The sequence below is a fragment of the Fundulus heteroclitus genome, chromosome 16, assembly GCF_011125445.2.
Source record: "Fundulus heteroclitus isolate FHET01 chromosome 16, MU-UCD_Fhet_4.1, whole genome shotgun sequence".
Taxonomy (NCBI): domain Eukaryota; kingdom Metazoa; phylum Chordata; class Actinopteri; order Cyprinodontiformes; family Fundulidae; genus Fundulus; species Fundulus heteroclitus.
Window position 1 is genome coordinate 35,961,904 of NC_046376.1, and position 19,181 is coordinate 35,981,084.

The following is a 19,181-nucleotide window of genomic DNA, read 5'->3' on the forward strand; positions in this document are numbered from 1 at the left end:
CTCCACTGTTTCCAGGCAAGCATGTGCAATCTGAAAGACAATGAAATTAACCAGTGAGTTGACAGTTAGATATTACAGGTTTTATGAGACGTAATAAAGAATACTTACATTTGATTCCATGCACTGATTTAACCCCAAGGACCAGAAATCCTTCCCTGTCAGGCACACACTTCCCTCCTTCACAATCAGTTCAGTAGATGAACGATCCTGGTGAAACTGTGGTTTTTGTGAGGTTGAAAGTGAAAGTCTGGAACACCTTTACTTTGATTGCACTGTAGTCCAAAGCTTTTGGCTTGATTTTCTATTGTGGATCCAGTCAAAAAGAATTCAGTTACCTGACCTTACCCTAAGAGAAGTGTTATTTGGTGTAGTCATGAAAATTGGGGTAAGGAAGTTGGTGTTAATATTTTAATTTTATTAGTAAAATTTTATTTACAAAATGCCATTTCTTCAAATGTAAACCATTTATACCCCATGAAAAAATAAGACGAAATCCTATGTAAAAAGTGCTGGTAATTTTCTTTCTTTTGTGAGCAAATTTATTCTGCTGGTTTAATGCCCTGTTCTTGAATCTATGCAAAATATAATGTTACCCCTTTATTATTATTATTATTATTATTATTATTATTATTATTATTATTATTATTATTATTATTATTATTATTATTATTATTATTATTATTCCCTCTTCTTTTATTTTTGGTTTTCTTCTATATTAAGATATGCCTTATACACTTTCTGTGAATGCTGTTTATGCAGTTCTGTACTGGTACCTGATGGTAAATAAAGTTTTTTGGAAGAAAAAAAATAAATGAACGATCCTGGTCCAGTATGTAACTTAGCTAAACAGAAGAAAATTACATTATTTCAGGAGAATATTTACGCAGATACAAAGATATACAAAAGGAAACACCCGCCGCGAAAAAAGACAAAAGAATAAAACGTAAGAAAAACGAAGCTATACCCGGAAGTTTTTCTGTTAGCGCATGCGCAAATTAGCTGATGAAACGGCTCGCGCTACCGGTACGGATCGGGTAGTGAGAAGGGCGCTTATTTCTCTGCAGAGTTGCTTTCCCGTCAGAAGGTTGGAACACGGATCTCGGAGAGAAATAAACCAGGTAACACACGCTCGAATAGATGCAGCGGTGAACTTTAAAGATGTGTACACAAAACCGACACAAAGTTATTCAACCCTAACTGCCACAACTACTAGCGATTTACTGGGGTAGTGTTCAGCTGGGGCTGCAGGACTGGCTGGTTGGTGCTGGCTGTAGCCCCTAAAAGCAAACCGTGAGCAGGTTGCCCTGGTTACCAAGCTCAGAATCACTCTGAACAATGGCTTCAGTCCAGTGGCGGCTCCAGAGGTTTTTCTCTGCAGGTGTTATTGGGGGGGCTAAGACTTTTACTGAGGGTGCTATGAAGGATCAGACGCAAGCACAAGTGCGTCCAGAACTCAGACATCTGCACTAGTCACCTGTTAATGGATAATGAATATGTGGTATTCTGCTCTTAGATTAAAGCATATGCAATACATCAATGTCTTCTGTTTGCCCAGATGTATCTGCGTTTGTGGAAAATATTGATCAAGTCAGCCTTTGTTCAAACTTCGCACTTGCACTCCAAACAGAAGAGATGGATGTTTTTGCAGAAGTGGTCGTCTTGGTCCATCTTGACTTCTGCTAAGATCCTCTGGCCATGGACTGCTAATAGAGTTGGCCTTCTCAGCAGCAGTGGAGGGATGGCTGCACGGTTGATCACCTTCATCCAGATTAATATTTCTTTGCTGGTTGGGGTCTGCTTCCAAAATATCATCCTTCTCTTATTCCATCCATGGAAATTTGGCGCAGTAAAAAATCTTTGCATTACGCATTCCTTTTAATCAGTGCTTTAATGGAAAAGATTAAGTGTCGGTACTCCCCCTTAATGTCATACAAATATGGGACAGAAACATGAGTAATAAGATCAACAGTTTCACTGTACAGAGATGACAAGAACAAAAGAACAAAGGCAGTTCTAAAACAAATCCACATGAGCCACATTCAGTGTCATGAAGCCCCTTTTAACTTCAAGCCTCATGGTGTTAACATGGACATAAAAAAAAATCTAATATAAAACAAATGATCCTTAAAAACACAAAGAATTGATAAGTTATCAATAATCTTATTACAGTTATAGTTTCCGTCTGTAACATATTTCTTCTCAGAATTGGGCCTGGCCTCAACAAGCCCATGTCATTTTAGCGATATTATCTTACCATTAATGGAAAACTATGTTACTCTTCAAAAACTCAACATATTGACCAGCCATACACAGCGTCTCTGCTTACCTATCGAAGTATTTAATCATATTTAATATCATATTTCCCATCAGGTAACGAGCTGTATACAATAAGTGTGAAATCTAAAAAGTCATCAGGTCTGATGTTGGGTAGTCGACTGGAGGAGAACAACAACCGGCTGTCTCCACTTCCATCACCCTCAGGAATAGATATGAATAGGAGACAGCAGAGGCTGGAGGAGAAGCAGAAAACATGAGCCAGATATGGAGAACATTAAAGTCTCCAGCAGGTCATCTTTGCTAAATTGGTTCGGTGCTTCCTGCTCTCTCATCAGCAGCATCCTGCACCTGATCCTCTGACCAACAGTCTGGCTTCCGCTCATCTTATCCGACGTATCGCTGACTTCTCTTTTTGCTGCTAAATCCACAGTGACAGGCGTCTGTGCAGCATCAGTATCCCTGTTAGATGCGCTAGTGCTAGCTTCCATGGTCCGACCTGTTCAGGGCTGCTTTTATCGTCCAGCTCGAGTCCTATTGAGTCCTCTTGGATCTAGGACAACATCATGGCCGTGATCATTTCCCTCCGCTTTTCCTCTCTCATCCGAAACACCTAAAGCCACGTGACTGTACGGTAAGCATTGTGCGGCAAAACGAGGGTTTCTTTTGAGGCAGTACTTTTAATCAGCACATGCAGAGTCCAATTCCTGATGCGTGACTTTTATTTTTATTTTCTTAACTCGGTATGTAATAGTTGAATGTATATTGAAATTTTATGTTTTGTGTAGAAAATATCACAACAATCACATGTTAAATGATATTAACTTAGATGAAAAAGAAAATAATCTAATATTTTGTTGGAGGTGCAATGACTTTATCAGGGAGAGCTATAGCACCCCCTGGCACCAGCACTGCTTCAGTCCTTTGCAGAAGTATTAATGGTATAGCTATTAAACATAATCTCATTCTATCAAGTTGGAGCCAAACTTCTTCTGGGTCATTTTGGAAGATTGACACCAAATAGTGAGTAGTTGTGAAGTTAGAGGAAGCTCCAACACGGTTTTTAAAACACAACTTTCTCATACTGAAGGAAACCATCCCCACAGCATGATGCAGCCATCACCGTGTTTTACTCTGAGGATGGTGTGTTCAGGCGGTTTTGTAGTTTGAAATTTGCATCACAGACAAACAGTGCTTTGTTTGTAGGCCAGAAACCTAAATTCTCATCTGAGACATTCTTCCACATGTTTGCTGTGTCCTCTGTGTGATTTTAGGCTGTTTTCTTGCTCCTTCACAGGTCAGTTTAGTTGAGTCAGTAATATTTTTTCTCCAGGCAGATTCTCCCACCGGAGCTCTGGATCTCTGCAGCTCCTCTAGGGTTACCATATTCCTCTTGGCTGCTTCTCTCATTAATGCTCTCTTTGCCCAGCCTGTCAGTTAAGGTGGACGTCCATGTCTTGGTAGGTCAGCAGGTGGTCCATGTTCAGATGATGGATTGATCAGAGCTCTGTGGATATTGTTTTAGAACCTGACCCAACTATAAACCTCTCCATGACTCCTCCCTGACCCATCTGCTGGGTGTTCTCTAAGAACCCTCTGAGGCCAGAGACAGAACATCTGCAGTCAAACTCAGATGAAATCACACACTGATGGTTGTTGGTTAGGTAACTGCTGTGGACATGCGGTGGCCCTGCAATTTACTTGGGGCACAGAGTAAAGGGAATAGAACAAAAATAATTGCCCCTCTTCATATTTATTTTTGGCAACAAAAAAAAAGTCTGACTCCCATGAAGCAGGGCTGGCCAATATGGACTTTAAATTTTTTCACAATATTTTGTGCTAACAGTAAAAGACTATTCACAGCTTCTTGTGCTCTTTTTCAGGTAACTGTGTGACTGCATGTCAAGTAGCCCAATAAGCACAATTACTGTCCTTAAAAATATTAAAAAATGTAACGTATATTAAAATAAAATTCTAAATATGATTCATCAGGGCGCTAGTTGCATAAAATTGTGTATTTTTTTATTGCCAAACTGCACACAGTAACTGCATTTAATCATATTTTGTAATTTATTGATAAGATTCTCTCAATAAACCACCAGTGGAGAAAACAGCAAAAATAACAATCCTGACAATATTAGCATTTTTTTAAGACCCCACTAGTTGGAATTTATCCCTGTCAAGATAAATCCAAATTTTTACCATCTTAAGGAATTTTTCGAGATAACGTTAGAATAAAGGCCCGCCCCTACCATGAAGCGCGATCCTTCCATTTGACTCTTAGGTACTCATTTCTGTTGGCCGGTCATAGAATCCCAATAAAATATTTAGTTGTAATGCAACAAAATGTGGAAAAAGTTTAAAGATGTAAATACTTTTGCAAAGCTCTGTGTGTGTAGACATGGCTCTTTAATAAATCCTTTTGCTTACTGATTTCCTTCAGCCTGTCTGGCTTACTGAAAAGAACACTGCTTCCAGTTTACTGGTACAGTCTCACACTTTCATCCCTCTGCCCCTTAACTTTGACGTTTTAAATTGGATCCAAGTGTCTCAAATTGGTTTTTGCACCAAAGTTCGTATGTTTTGGAAGTTTAGAAATAAAGTTATTAGCCGTCACAAATTGTGATTTAAGGGGTCTGTATTCAGTGAAAAAAAATTGAATTTCATATTTTTTGTAGTTACAGCTTTAAACAGATCCAAATGCTTTCAGTTCCTGAGAAATGGTGAGCGGGCCCTTTACCACGCTGTTGAAGGCGAAGCCAGCTTCAGCGCTTTGTTGTCTCATGATCTGACCTGCTACTACCATCTAATGTAGAACAGATTACTGGATCAATGTGTGCTTCTGTGCTTTTTTGTTTCTCTTGTTGTGTCTCTGCTCTGTCTTCTGTAACCCCCAGTCGGTCGAGGCAGATGATCGTTCATACTGAGCCCGGTTCTGCCGGAGGTTTTCCTTCCCGTTAATGGGGAGTTTTTCTTCCCACTGTCGCTTCATGCTTGCTCAGTATGAGGGATTGCTGCAAAGCCATGTACAATGCAGATGACTCTTCCTGTGGCTCTACGCTTCTCCAGGAGTGAATGTTGCTTGTCGGGACTTTGATGTAATCTACTGGTTCCCTTATATAGAAATGTTTTGACCAATCTGTATAATCTGACCCAATCTGTATAATCTGACCCAATCTGTATAATCTGATTGAATTTGACTTTCTAAAGTGCCTTGAAATGACATGTTTCATGAATTGGCGCTATATAAATAAAATTTAATTGAGTCTGTGGAAAATAACTTCATATATTCAAACTAGATAGATTGTTTGGTCATCATTGTCATGAAAAAATAATGTCAACATCTCTAGAAGAACATAAGAATTGGTCATGGGAGGATGGTAGGAACCCTGCTAGCTCCTAATCTGAACCAACATGACCTGGATCAGGATCCTTTAGTTGTGAACACATAAAGGATCCCAGAAGTCTGTTGTTCTCTGTATAGAGCTGCAGCCTACAGAGGAGATCAGGATGTTTGACCCAGCCCAGTTTTACTTCTGAAAGGCTGGGCAGAGGAGATTGTAGCATCTGTGAGCCTGTTAGTTTCAGACCACTTGTTCCGATCTTTCTCCAGTGTGTCAGTCAGTCAATGAGACAGAGTCAAGCTGGACCGTGTCCTGCCGGGAAGCATTGGGCTCTGAGTTTTATGTGTTCTCTCCTTGTGTTCTTTACCTTCAGGATGAGTTTCTCCATCCTTTACTCTCCTCCTCCATCCCCCCACCCTGTTCCCGCTCCCCTCCCTGCTGGATCCTGTGAGATGCACTGCCCAGAGCTCGACCTGTCGCTCACTCTTAGCCCGGCCCCAAAGACTGACCACAGGCAACAGCAGCCCTGTCGGCCCAGGCAGAGTCAGCAGGGTGACCATCTCCAGCCGAGGCTCCGCCCACGAGGACAGACTGGGAAGAAGAGGAACACAAAGGTTGCTCTGAGCATCAGTGACATTACATGCACCCTCATGCTGATCCTAGGACAGCTCTCACAAGAAAAAATGCCCTTTGAGCCTGTTGCAAACCATTTTAAAGACTTTAGAAACCAACATAGTTCACCAGATTTTCCTATTAGCATTAGATGGATTCCTAGAAAGCATGCCTTGGTCAAATCTGTGATGAGGACATGCAAGCAGCTTTAGAAACGTTTCCATATTCATTCAACTTTTGAAAGTTTCAAACAGAAACCTCTATCTGCTTTACTGGTATTTGATTACCGTTAAATATATGTTTTGAATTTTTTTGATAATTATTGATATCGATCAACATCATTTTTATTCTATTGCTGTGTGATTTTTTTTTTTTTTTCCCATATCGTCCAACCCTATCCCCTATACTCTGATGTCCTTAAATAAAAGGCGTCCGGCTGCTGACAGAAGTAACCTAATTGATCAATTGTGTGTGTGTGTGTGACAGCACTATAATCCTAATTTGTATGTTTTCATTTGTTTCTGTACAGGTGCATTTTAAAAGGCCGGTTGTCATAGTAACACCTGAACCACACGTTGTTCCTCATCAGCAGCCTATTAGAGCTAAGAGAAGAAGCTCAGAACATCACCAGGGTAACTATGAGGTTTAATTAATTTAGTGTAACTTAAAATATGTTCATTCAGTTAATTTCACTTTAAAACTTCATTTTTCTTTTCTCTTGAGATTTATTGATAGAAATGTTGGGCATTAAATCAGGAAACCGTCCCTGTGTGCAGAGTCAGAAATGTCAACCTGCCAGGCACAGACGCACTGTGAAGCTAAACTGTCTGCTTCTTTCCTGTGGTGAGCAGGAAGCTGTTCTGTGGCTCCTCCTGCTGCAGCAGGTGTCCTGGAGCCAGGCAGTCTGAGGAAGCCAGAGTTGAACTCCACTCTGGCCCTGAAGGAGGAACTTCAGTCACTGCAGGTTCACGCTTTGCTTCATCACCGCCATGTTTCCACAGAGATGATGGCCGTGCATCTGATCTGCTCATGTATTCTATTTAAGAAAAAAAGCTGCAGTGCTTTGTGAAAGTTCTCGACCCTTTAAACTTTTCCACACGTTGCATTGCAACCAGGAATTGATTTAACTGGGATTTTCTGTGACAGCCCACCACAAACTATAACATTACTGAGAAGTGGACGGGTCCTCTTTATCTGGACATGATTGTGTCCACAATTATGGAATTTGACGTTGGTGACAGCACTCACAGCGTGCAGACATGAGGTAGAACGTTTGTTTTTGGAATATTAAAAAAATAAAATAAAATGAAAAAAAAACGGGTGGGGGTGGGGTGGTGCTGGTTTTACAGCGGTGTAGCTGACTGCTGAGGCTGTATGGTGTTCATCAGAAGGGGGGGAGAAACTGTCTCTGTGGCGGCTGCTTTTTGCAAATAACGCACAGTAGCGCCACCTGAAGGTAAGAGTCCAATAAGGTTTGTGTCCAGGATGTGGAGGGGTCTGCAGAGATGCTAGCTGTCCTTTTCCTGACCCTAGACCTGTAGAAGTCCTGGATGGAGGATCCTGATGATCCTCTGTGGACATAATTGTTCACAGCAGTTTGATCCTGTCCTGCTTTGTGGACGAGCCAAACCACACAGTGGTAGATAAACCCAGCACAGACTGAATAATGGCTGTGGAGAAGATGACCAGCAGCTACCGTTGGAGGCTGTGCTTCTTGAGGTGCCGCAGGAAGTCCAGTCTCTTCTGGGCCTTCTGCCAAACAGTTTCTATGTGCATGGAGTGGACAAGCTCTCCTTCCAGCAGAACAACCATAAGCATCCACTCAGGGATGAAATAGAATGGTTTAGATCAAAGCAGGTCCATGTGTTAGGTTGACCTAATCAAAGTCCAGACCTGAAAGTGATATTCACAGAGGCACTGCTGGTACAGGATGCTGGATGTGCAGAAAAAGATGCCTATGTAGAAATACTTTTCCAAGGCACCACAGATCCGCCTGGCAGTTTCTCAGCATTGGTTTTAGGGTCTTTGACCCTCCTGATCTTTAAGTATGCCAGAAGTGTTCAAGGCTGAGCAGATAACCACATGAGCCTGTTCTTTATCCTGCAGGAGGCAGAGTTTAATTCCCAGAAAGCCCTCCAGGAGACTCTTCAGAAATCAGGAAGGACCAAGACCCTGATTAATGCCAGAGCAACTGACGGTACCTCCACTCAGCTCTTTCTCTCAGACCTTACTGCTTTTGTCTTTGCTGCCTAGGGAGGTCTGATGTCTGCTCAGAAGTTAAGGAATGAGAGAATTTAGCTGTTTATGTTCTCTCTCTCTCTCTCTCTCTCTCTCCCCAGTGGTGAATGTCTCCCGCTCCCAGCTCCTCTTCAGCTCTCTGGTGAGCGTCAGCGTACAGGAGGATGAGCTGCTCAGCCAGGCGCTGCAGGCCAGGCTAATGCTGGCCCCACCACCTTCCTTCTCCTGTGACAACAAGACGGCAGAGGGCCCCTCCCTCAACTGCTTCATCACCTCTGACCTGTTCAGGCAAAAGCCCCTCCCACAAGAGGAGGAGCCAACCTATTGCAAGCCTTCCCTAATCCCATGTCCAGCCGACTCCACCTTTGACCTGTACAGGAGACAGCGATGCTGGGAGGCCACACCCTGACATCAGACCCATCAGTAATTCCTGTTACAGTTTAGTATATCCTTAAAGCCTTTATAAATATATTTATTCTTTATGTATTCTTAGAGGGAGTCTTGTAGTTTTCCAGTCATGCATTTAGCCTCAGGGCCAATCAAGTCGTATTAGTTATTTATTAAAACCAGAAATTCAGCAAGTACTGGAAACAGAGATGTTTTGCAAACAGTTCTGCTAAATATTCCAAGAGGGTGAAGAGCTCACTTTGGTTTAGCCGCTGCACTCATGAGCCTCAGAGTGGATCCAGTGGGGAGAGGGATGATTCATAAGGACAGGCATGGTGGGATCATTCTGAATATTGAAGGATTTAAGATTTATTCTCTGATACCTCTGTGTTAGAAAGTGCTCATTGACAGTCTAATGAAGGTTTGGGGTGTTTCTAAATTCTTTTTGTAATCTTCATTTCATTGTTTTTCTATTTAATAAAAAACGTTTTAAGATCAGCCTGGTTCTGGCTCTGCTGGAGGTTTCTTCCTCTGAAAGGGGAGTTTTTCTCTCCACTGTTGCTACATGCATGCTCAGTATGAGAGATTGCTGCAGTTAATTGCTGTCAATGTCTGTACATGCTCACCCAAGAGGGATTGCTGTAAGTCAATGACTTAAAGCAATCTGCTGGGTTTCCTTTGATAGAAAATGTTTTACCAATTGCAATAATAAACTAAATTTGACAGTTGTTAACTAAGATCTAATTGGAGTGCATATAATTAATTTTTGTGTGTCTAAATATATATATATATAATTTTGTTTGTCCAATGCCTTCAGATATTGTAATGTATGCTCATTTTGTTCATGAGCATTGGTTTTATAAATGCTATTTCTTCCAGACCAATGTGTTCTAAAGTACAATCTGGCAACAATTGTTGCATTCCATTTGCCTTGGAAAACTAAAATGGGAACTGGGAATGGGGTAAACCAAATAAAGATTTTCCAAAGGAAAGCTTGGCCCGCCCACATAGTGCTCAGACCATGCACCACCTCACCAGGAACATACCCAGGTATTGTAGGGAGGCCACACATGCTACTGAGCCTCATTTTGACTTGTTTTAAGGACATTACAAAGTTGGATCCACCTGTAGTGTTTCCACTTTTGAACGTGGCTCAAAATCCAGACCTCCATGGGTTAATAAATTTGATTTCCATAGATCACTTTTGTCAGTACATTCAACTATGTAAAGAACAGTTTGTAAGAATATTTCACTCGTTCATATCTAGGATGTTAGTGCTCCCTTTACTTTTTTTGCAGTGTATGTAGAATGTTTTTCTCTGAACAGCCAAGCATGGAAAATGAAAGCAGACCTAGCTTTATTTTCAGTTTTATTCACTTCTACCAAGATAAATGAAGGAAAACCATGAACACAGTCATGTTTTTGCCGATGAGGTTTATTGAAATGAAGGTACACTGAACCTAACAAACCAGGGATGTTGAGGAAAATAATGGCATAGATTACAGAACTCATGCTGCCAAGTTCTGAAACACTCAGAAAACAAAACATACAAGTATATTTAACTTCTAATTTAATGTAACACAACCATCACCTGTTTGTACTCTTTCCATTTCAACAGGCTACTGGTTTCTGAACCATGGTCCACTCATTTGCCTTCACACTTCTAACGAAAGGCTTTCTTTTCCAATATGTGGGAATGACAGTAGGGTTACAGGAACAGGTTCTTAGAAGCTTCCTGTCATGAAGCCAAAGAGTTCCCAACCTGGAGCGGAGCAGGATATGACTGAAAGTTTCAGCTCTATTGTAAACGTATGACAAAACTCGGGTACAGTAGTTTCATCAACCCATCACAGACTCTTAAAATTGGATGGAATTGCTTTATCTAAGATTCCTGGAGGACAAGCCAACTTTCTAATGGCTCGCACATAAAAGTTGAAAATTGTAGGCTGTGTTTTTTACGTTTCAGAAGATAGATGCCATCTTGGTGTGTGCTGATAACTAAAGCTGAGTCTCACTGATGCACTCTCTAACATTCTCAGTCCATGAATGCATCCAACAGCAGGAACATGGATGGCCTTTTGGGTTTAAGAACAATCAGATGAAGGTTCGATCCATGTGCTCTGGCACACAGATCTCTGTATCCCCACATTCTGCTGAATTTAAAACCAACACCTCCATCAAAGAACCTGCAGTATCTTTTTTCTATCTTGTAGTCCTCAGAAAACTAAACAGTAATTGGTCCAAATCAGGACTGGCAGGGTAGACCTAAAAAAAGCAAATCAGCAGAGCCCAGGAAAACTCTGATTGGTGCATCTCTACTATGAAAGCGAGGATCTTTTAGAAGATCATGAACACTTTGAAGGCGAGGGAGGAGAACCAACAGTTTATTCACTTTATTTGTTAAAAAGAGCAGCAGCCAAAAACAATACAAAAAAATCCCACTTTATTTTGGCCTCGACTTCCAGCTGTTTACTTTTGGACGGCAACTTCTCACTTTGAACTGTCTCAAGCCTGCAGAGGACCACCAACCAACCGTTGGGCTGTGTTTGCATGGATGCCAATGGTGCATGTGCAAACCACAGGAGCCTGGAAGCAGAACCCAGTGAGATGCTGAGCCCAGATACCAGGCGGAGAGAGACTACTGCACAAGAAATCACCACACCAATGTACTCTAAACTTAAAGATGTGGAAATATTGGAAATACTGTAAAACTATGAAAAAAAAAACCCAACATGTCTTTAAAAGGTCGCTGCAGGGGAGCTTTAACTAGAGAACACCCGCCCAATTAACCTAGATCAACTGTATACTGTGTCTGCTAATAAAGACCCACACAAAGACAGGGGAGGGGCTTCCTAACGCATCCTGTACTCCAAAGTCTTTGACATCTCACACAGCTGGCCCCTGAAGTCCACGTCGACAGCAAAGTCCAGGTCCCTCTGCAGAGAGAAAACGGGTCAGAACCAGAGAGAAAGCGACAGGTATTGATCAGGGCATGCTTTATCTGCCTACATTGTTCTTGACGTTTGGCTTCATGCTGAGGGTGCCGAAGATCTCCTCTCCGGTCTTCACGGTCAGGTAGTCATCCAGATAAAACACTGTCTGCTTCCAGTGGGTATAAGGAGACTCTGGGCCTGGAGAGAGAACATAAAACAGCCCAATGTTACTTAATGACAATCATGATTTCATTAAACACCCACTGAGAACAAATCCTAATCTGAAACCAAAGTCTAATTATTGTTACAATTAACCAGAGGCCCTGAAACAACACCTTCATTCTGATGAAGCTAGAGCTGTAGAGGCATCAGCTGGTGACTGGATTCAGCTGTCCTGGACTGTGACCTTGAAACTCTAAAATCCTATCTTTCTCCAGTCATGAATGCACCATGCATAAGAACCTGAAGCCTCTATTCAGCTACACTCTGCTGCACCGTGGATGCTGTTATTTCAGGAAGGAGGCTGAAAGTTGGCAGTTCTCTGCATCAATGACGTGCTAATGAATGAAATCAGATGGTGCAGATTCCATTTCTTCTCAGTTTCACTTTCAGTGGTAGTTTAAACCACCTGCAGTTCACCAAGGCTGCAGCAGAGGGCAGTATAGCGTCACTTCCTTGATGAGCAAAGAGCACTTTGCTGAAATATCTGCTTGGTTTATTTCAGTGTTCATTTATCACTAAGATCAATGGCTGAGATTAGGGGGAAGCTACATGATGTTTTATTTAACCTTAATGTGTGACTAGAGCGCTGGAGTCTATTTGGAAATGAACAATTAGCTCATTTTTAATATTGAAGCTGGGAATATTGGCAAATAAATAAGCCTGACTGCAAACATGATAATATGCTCCTCTTTTTTTAAACTGAGCTATAGTCCGCAACGTTAAAAGCTTCAAGGTCCAAAGATGGTTTTAAAAACATTTCTATGGTAAAAAAGTGTACTTTGATAGAAATATCAAAAAACTAAGTCAGTTAACTTTAAAATTAATATCTTATGGGGGATCATTTATAACGCTAATAAAGGAGAGTGACAAGAGGCAATAAAGAGGCGTTCAAAGGTGTGTAGACAAGAACAGGGGAGTCAAAATATATTTACAAGCAACTGAAGTGATGATGGAGATCATAAAAAAACAATGGTGATTAGTCGACAATAAAAATAATCAGCCCTATAAAATAATGGCTGCTGGATTCAAACAGAAGCAATTAGGCCTCATTCAAAGAAAATCTGATGCTAGCCACACCAAACTACAGGTAAGATATTTGATGCTCAACACCTTTCAACAGAAGCCCATTTGAAAATATCTGAAGTGATGTTGGATGGAACTGAGGAGATGGGCAGGCGTGTTAATTAGGTCTAATGGTGATTAAAGCAGAGTAACGGAGCCCAGAAACAGGAGAGGAAAGCAGACTGACTGGTGGAGAAGCCGATCCTCTTGTGGCACCGAGTGAACTCGATGTTGAAGTAGGTGACCAGAGCGTGGATGTAGTCGTTCCTCTTCACCTGCAGGCAGAACGGTGAGGTGAAGGTCAGGTCCTCCGCCTTCACCGTGTAGATATCCACCTCCTAAAAACACACAAAGACCACACAGTTCCAGTCAGGTATTCTGCTGCACAGAACAAGTCCATGGTCCCCCGGTGGGTCCGGTCCACTCACCCTAATGAGACAGGAGTTGGTGACCAGCTGCTTGGGGTCCACCACATCAACTAGGGGCTCCTTGATTGCCACCTCTTTGATACAGGACATATCGAACCCATACACGTTCTCCCACCCTGAGGACAGAGCAGGACACGGGTCACATCGCCGTCCCAGTTCTAAAGACACTCCACAAACAAGCTGCTGATGCAGGAGGCTGGCCTCTAAAGCAGCTACAGTATACATTAACAGGTCTGTGCATTGTAGCAGACTTGTGTGCTTTACAGAGATAAAGTGAAAATACTGACGGGTCAGCCATCCAACCATACTGTGACCTGAGCAGCGCCCTGGCTACAGCGGTTTAGAAATCATAGTGAATGTATCCGTGTGTGGGGCGTAAGCAACAGCATAAACGGAGTGGAAACACTCCACCCCTGCTTCAGGAAACCACCCAAAGGCAGAAATGTTCTGTAAACGGATGAACTGTTCAGCTAAAATGTGAGTTCTGCATGGAGTCATTAACACTTAGAAACGGTACGCTCCTGACCATCACATCAGCCATAACAGCATCTGTCTAACCCGTTTCCAGCCCAACATAACAGCCAGGACCTGAAGCTGTTGGAGCCACCAGGCTGGAGGGAAACACCAGGACTGGAACGATCTGTTCAAACCAGCCACCGTTACAGGAACCTGCAGCTGACTCGCAACATGGTGCAGGGCAGTCAAACTTTTTACAGTAGCAGGCCACACACTATCAGGTAGGAGGGTGTACTTATGCCGGTGGCCGAGCCCCAGAGGAGAGAATTTAGAAAAATAGACTCTCCCTGATGTATTATAGAAGCTTTCAAGATGGGTGATTATTTAAACAATAGAGTCAGAGTGCATTTTTCAAATTCAATAAAAGGCAAAAAATGTGAATGATCAATTCTTCAAAAACAACCTTTGGTTTTTTTTATTAAAACATTTTTTCACATGATGTTATCATCATGTTTTAACAAGGTAAGGTAATCTCCATTTGCATAAAATGAGTTTAATTTGAATTACTAGCACCACATAAAACAGATCAGATTAGGTGAGGTCTATTCATCTTATTATTATTATTCACAGTTCTGTTCTAAAAACGACCGTAGCATTTCTTCACGAACAAAGTCGAATTTTTATGATAAAAATACAGGGTTGGAATTTGAAATTGAATTTACATGTTGAATTTATTTCAGTCATATCGCTCTTTCGAAATCTCTTATCTCAGTTTAATTTCACTTGCACTCATCACAAACACGATATATCATCGGCGAGGATTCTAGAGACGAACACAAAATGCATCCCCTATAAAACTTTGATAATTTGCTGCTGTAATATTATATTATATATTATTACATATAAATATAGATTTTTCAGAAAGAACTGAACTAAAGTCCGGATGCCTCCGGTTTCAGGCTGTTTGCTGTTGGAATCAGTTACTTACAGTGGATCTTGTAGTCCTTGTACTGCCTGTCTTCAATAGCAGTGACATATAGTGTGGCTCTGTCTGGAAAAATCAGTCCATCTGGTTTCTGATGGGAGTCAGAATGAAAGAAAAAAAACTCGTAAAAAACAGAATGTTTCAGAGAGCTGACATTTCAAAACTAGGGCTCTAATACTTATGTGGCTCTTCCGACCAGGTGCAGTTCTCAATTTTTGCCAGCAGGTGGCATCGGGCACCATAAGAAATAAATGAATTTCCTTTAGTGTAAAATTTACAGGAGATTGATCTTTTACAGTTAGAACATCTCAGTTTAGCGGTCATTCTTTAAGAATTCATCTCAACTAGATTTCTCCCAGAATTGCCAATCTGAAGGGAAGCCGATAAGTAAGCAACATCTTTATTGCTGTTGTCCATATAATGAAGCGGTTGTTGGTTATACATGTAGAGCCCCATGCCAAACCCTTTGTCCATCTTGAACCATTTCCATCAGAAACAGCACTACAATGTTACTATAGAAGTCCTGTTAAGGCAGCACAGCAGGCGTTCTATTGATGTTCTATTCCTGAGAATCAAAGCTTTCAGCCAGGTTTGAAAGAGACTGCTGCCTTGGAGCGTGTTGTTTTATAGAAAACAATGGGAAGCACTTCCTGCACCTTCAAGTCTCTAAGCAGGACGGTATGAATTAAAGAAAAACAGCAAGCAGGCCTGTTCTTGTCAAGCTAATAAACCATCGGCTGCTATCAACCGATGTAATAACCTGCACCCCCGATACGTACCAGCCATTTGTCCCTGGCGTAAATGACCGTGTTGAGCATGGACTCATAAAAGAGGCAGTATCCCATCCACTCAGAGATGATGATATCGACTCCTTCCACCGGCAGCTCCACCTCCTCCACCTTCCCCTTAATGATGGTCACAACTGCAGAGAGAAGGCCCAACCTTTAGTCCCCGATCCTCCCGTCACCCAGAGTCCTGCTGGTCTCCACGTACTCACCATCATCCAGGTTGTTGGCCTTGACAATTTTCACAGCATAGTCTGAGATGCTGCTGCACTCGATCTATAAAAACAAATCACAAGCATGCAGCTAGTACGGTACTTGTTAAACCTGGAAAGCTAGGACGATGGAGAATGTTGGAGAACTTAATTCCTACCCCTATAACTTTCTTGGCTCCTGCTTTGGCAGCAAACATGCAGAGGATGCCTGTCCCACTGCCGACATCCAGGACCACCTTGTCCTTAAACAAGTGCTTGTTGTGGAACATGGAGTTGCGGTAAGTCAGAGTGCGAACCTCGTCTTTCAGCATCTCCTACAGAGACGGCAGGAGGGGACCAATAACAGCACAAGTTGAAGGGAGGAGAAGAATCAGTGGGGACCATTTGGTAAGTAAAAAAAAAGGGAACGTACCTCGTGGATCCCAAAGTGGGCGTAGGAGTCAAAGTAGTAGTCCTTTGAAGTCATGTCCTCTGCTGCAGGTTTGACTGAGCTCTCCCCCTGAGAAACCTCAACAAAGGCAAACACAGTTACTGGCTGAAGGGGGCTTTATGGTGGTCTCCACATTCAAATGTTCATTCACATGTGTTAACTAGGACTGGACAATTAATCACATCTGTAATATAATCACAATTTTAAAAAGCCCAACTTCCATATGTCAGGAAGTGGGTTTTCCTCCACATGGAAGGGAAGAGAGGTGCAGCAGTGAGATTATCTAATTTATGACTTGTTTTAGAGTTTATATAATCATACTGGCTTTACCAGAAACTTGCAGGAATCTCACCATAGCATTAAGTAGCAGTAGACTATTTATGTTTAACAAGGATTCACGTCCAACTCACATTATTCTCTTGAATAAGAATATTCTAATTAATAAAAACAGTTCAATTACTTGTTAAAATAGTCCTCATTTACAAACTTCTTTATCTACATGGTATTTTTGTTGCTTGTGGTTAATGCAGAGAAAAGTCAAAATTAAATTGCAATCTCGATTATTGGTGAAATATCACACAACAGGGAAATAACATGAACTTTCTCTTCTACATTATTTCAGCATACCACAAACCCTTCTACATGTTCTATTTAGATTTATTACAGTGATACAGTCAATTATTAGAGCCATTAGCTTTAGTGCTGCTAAAATGCTCTGATTCTTACAGTTAAAGAGGCACCAACCAGTTTCCTGTTTAAAAGGGAGCCAGATGCAGAAAGCCTTATTCATTAAATGCAACAACATTAATTAAATTAGTTTTGGTCATGTAACCCATTAAATATGATTGAATGCAATTGAGTTTATTTATATAACCTTTTAAAAACAGAAATAGAATATGGTTAGTGGATGTGCTTTGATGCATAAATAGGAATAATTTCCTGTTGGATTCCACAGAACCATGTCTAATAAGAGACCGGCAAGACACACGTTGTGTTTTCATCTTGTTTTATTAAAGCTGAATCAGGCTGTTCAGAACTAACATGCATGAAATCAAAGAAATTTTAATGTTTTGATACACAAGCTAAAGCGACAATAAAAGCCTAAACAGAACAAATTCTGTTGTCATTTTCTTTACGGTGCAGATGTTTTTATTTTTGCCAGCTGTTCTTCATAAAGTAACAGCTGGTTAATTGTTAGTATGGCGGGTGGAGCTTACAGATATACCTAGATGTTTAGCCATGGCAGCATTTAAAGGCTGCTGGCTGATAAAAGTATGCTTGATGCCTTTAAGACTTTTTAAACTGGATAACTGGCATTTTGGCTGATATCTCATTATAAGGACTTCAAAGCTCGGGTGCAAGTGATAGAAAATCTATGATTTTTGTGGCCGTGACCTTTTTTCAGCATCGATACTGCCAACTGGTCGCCCCCTCCCAATTACATAAAGAAATATTTGCCTTTTATAAACCGACAGAAGGGAAATGTGCCTCTCTTTAACCCATCCGTCATGGAGCAGAGTGATGCTACACCGAGAGGCGCACAGGAAGCAAGCTGTGGCCAAGGGTCTTGCTCAGGGACACAGAGTTTCGAACCGCAGACCATTGGGGCCTCTCCAAGCCGCAAACGCCGGGCTCTTTAACCTCCAGGCCACTATTATCGGTGCATGCTGTCATTTTTAACCCAGAGAGAAGATGTGGGAATCAAAGTTTAAGCTATGAGGTTTAAATCCATCGTTTCTACGCGTTTTAGAACCAAACGTCTCTTTATAAATCCAACACAGCGCAACATGAAATACTGGGACACATGGTTCCGACCCCCGCCATCACACTGACTCACTGTTCTAAAAACCGGTTCTTCCCCCCACACCTCCATGCCGGATAGCAGCAACTATTTAACGGACCGGCAAACTTTTCTCCGACCCTGAAATTGCGCCTAAATTTAAAAAAATAAGTAAAAAATAAAGAGTCAAAGCTAAATATAGCTGCCGATCTAAATCCCGGGCGGGGATAAAATGTTTGATCAGTAGTTGTATGGGGCTCTGGTTCACGGGCGAACAACGTGAACCTGGCGCAGATGAACTCAGCATCCCTTTATGAGCAGCTAGCTGAACTAGCTCCGGATGCTAACACGCTGGAGCCCATGCGGTCCCACCGGCTCAGGCTGAGGCAGGGAATAAAAAAAAAAACCTCCGCGCTTCACGCCCACATTAACCGTGTTTTAACGCTACTCAACAAACGAAAGCTTTTTGAGTCTTTACGTTTATCTGTCGAATTTCCTCAACTGCGACGGTAATGAATGAACAAACGCATTATTAAACGTTGACGCCGAAATAAAATGGACGCGTTGCCGCTTGATAACTCCGTGGACAGAAAGAAAAACACAGAGACCGCTCAACATATCGCCAATTCTGTTAGAGACTGGATTACAGCGCGAGCGAATCTCGCAGAAATGTTAAATTCCATTGTTGTGCTCCCTTCGCTAAGACCTTACCTCCATCCTCTCTGCTGGCGCGGCCATTTCGATCTTCTTGTGAACGTAGTCGGCTTCTTCTTCTAGTACTTCCCCTTGGCCTCCTGTGATTCCCACCGGTCCTCTGTCTGGGGCTTACTGCCCCCTAGCGACAGTGAGCCGCATGTAGCGTAGTCCCAGGCTCATTGCATCATGTACAAAAGAAATGGAATAACACCACTAGTCTTTAATTTATGCTTTAAATTTGAATCTATGTTAGTTCTTCCATTTTAAGAGTTAATAATAACTTATTTTAATAAAATCATATTCAGAGGTGGGTAGTAAATGGTTACATTTACTCAAT

At 41.7% G+C, this 19,181-nt stretch overlaps 2 protein-coding genes across 3 annotated transcripts; one reads left to right on the forward strand and one right to left on the reverse strand.

Annotated features, from left to right (window-relative positions):
* Positions 1 to 980: 980 nt before the first annotated feature.
* Positions 981 to 9,353, forward strand: ppp1r35 (protein phosphatase 1, regulatory subunit 35). The gene is made up of 6 exons (XM_021308227.2): positions 981 to 1,118; positions 5,992 to 6,232; positions 6,760 to 6,862; positions 7,082 to 7,194; positions 8,337 to 8,427; positions 8,570 to 9,353. The coding sequence occupies exons 2-6, from the start codon at positions 5,993 to 5,995 to the stop codon at positions 8,875 to 8,877; spliced, it is 855 nt and encodes a 284-aa protein (XP_021163902.2). The 5' UTR covers positions 981 to 1,118; position 5,992; the 3' UTR covers positions 8,878 to 9,353.
* A 919-nt stretch (positions 9,354 to 10,272) lies between these two features.
* On the reverse strand, positions 10,273 to 18,996 carry prmt1 (protein arginine methyltransferase 1). 2 transcript variants are annotated; one of them, XM_012882144.3, is made up of 10 exons: positions 18,860 to 18,996; positions 16,351 to 16,437; positions 16,097 to 16,252; positions 15,939 to 16,002; positions 15,721 to 15,863; positions 14,945 to 15,032; positions 13,501 to 13,616; positions 13,260 to 13,410; positions 11,865 to 11,986; positions 10,273 to 11,791 (listed from the first exon to the last, which is right to left on the reverse strand). In XM_012882144.3, exons 1-10 carry the CDS (start codon positions 18,884 to 18,886, stop codon positions 11,708 to 11,710), a joined length of 1,038 nt encoding a protein of 345 aa, XP_012737598.2. In that variant the 5' UTR covers positions 18,887 to 18,996; the 3' UTR covers positions 10,273 to 11,707. The 2 variants fall into 2 exon arrangements, with proteins under 2 accessions (XP_012737598.2, XP_012737590.2); XM_012882136.3 differs by having other exon boundaries at positions 16,351 to 16,446; positions 18,860 to 18,995.
* Between the last annotated feature and the right edge of the window lie 185 nt (positions 18,997 to 19,181).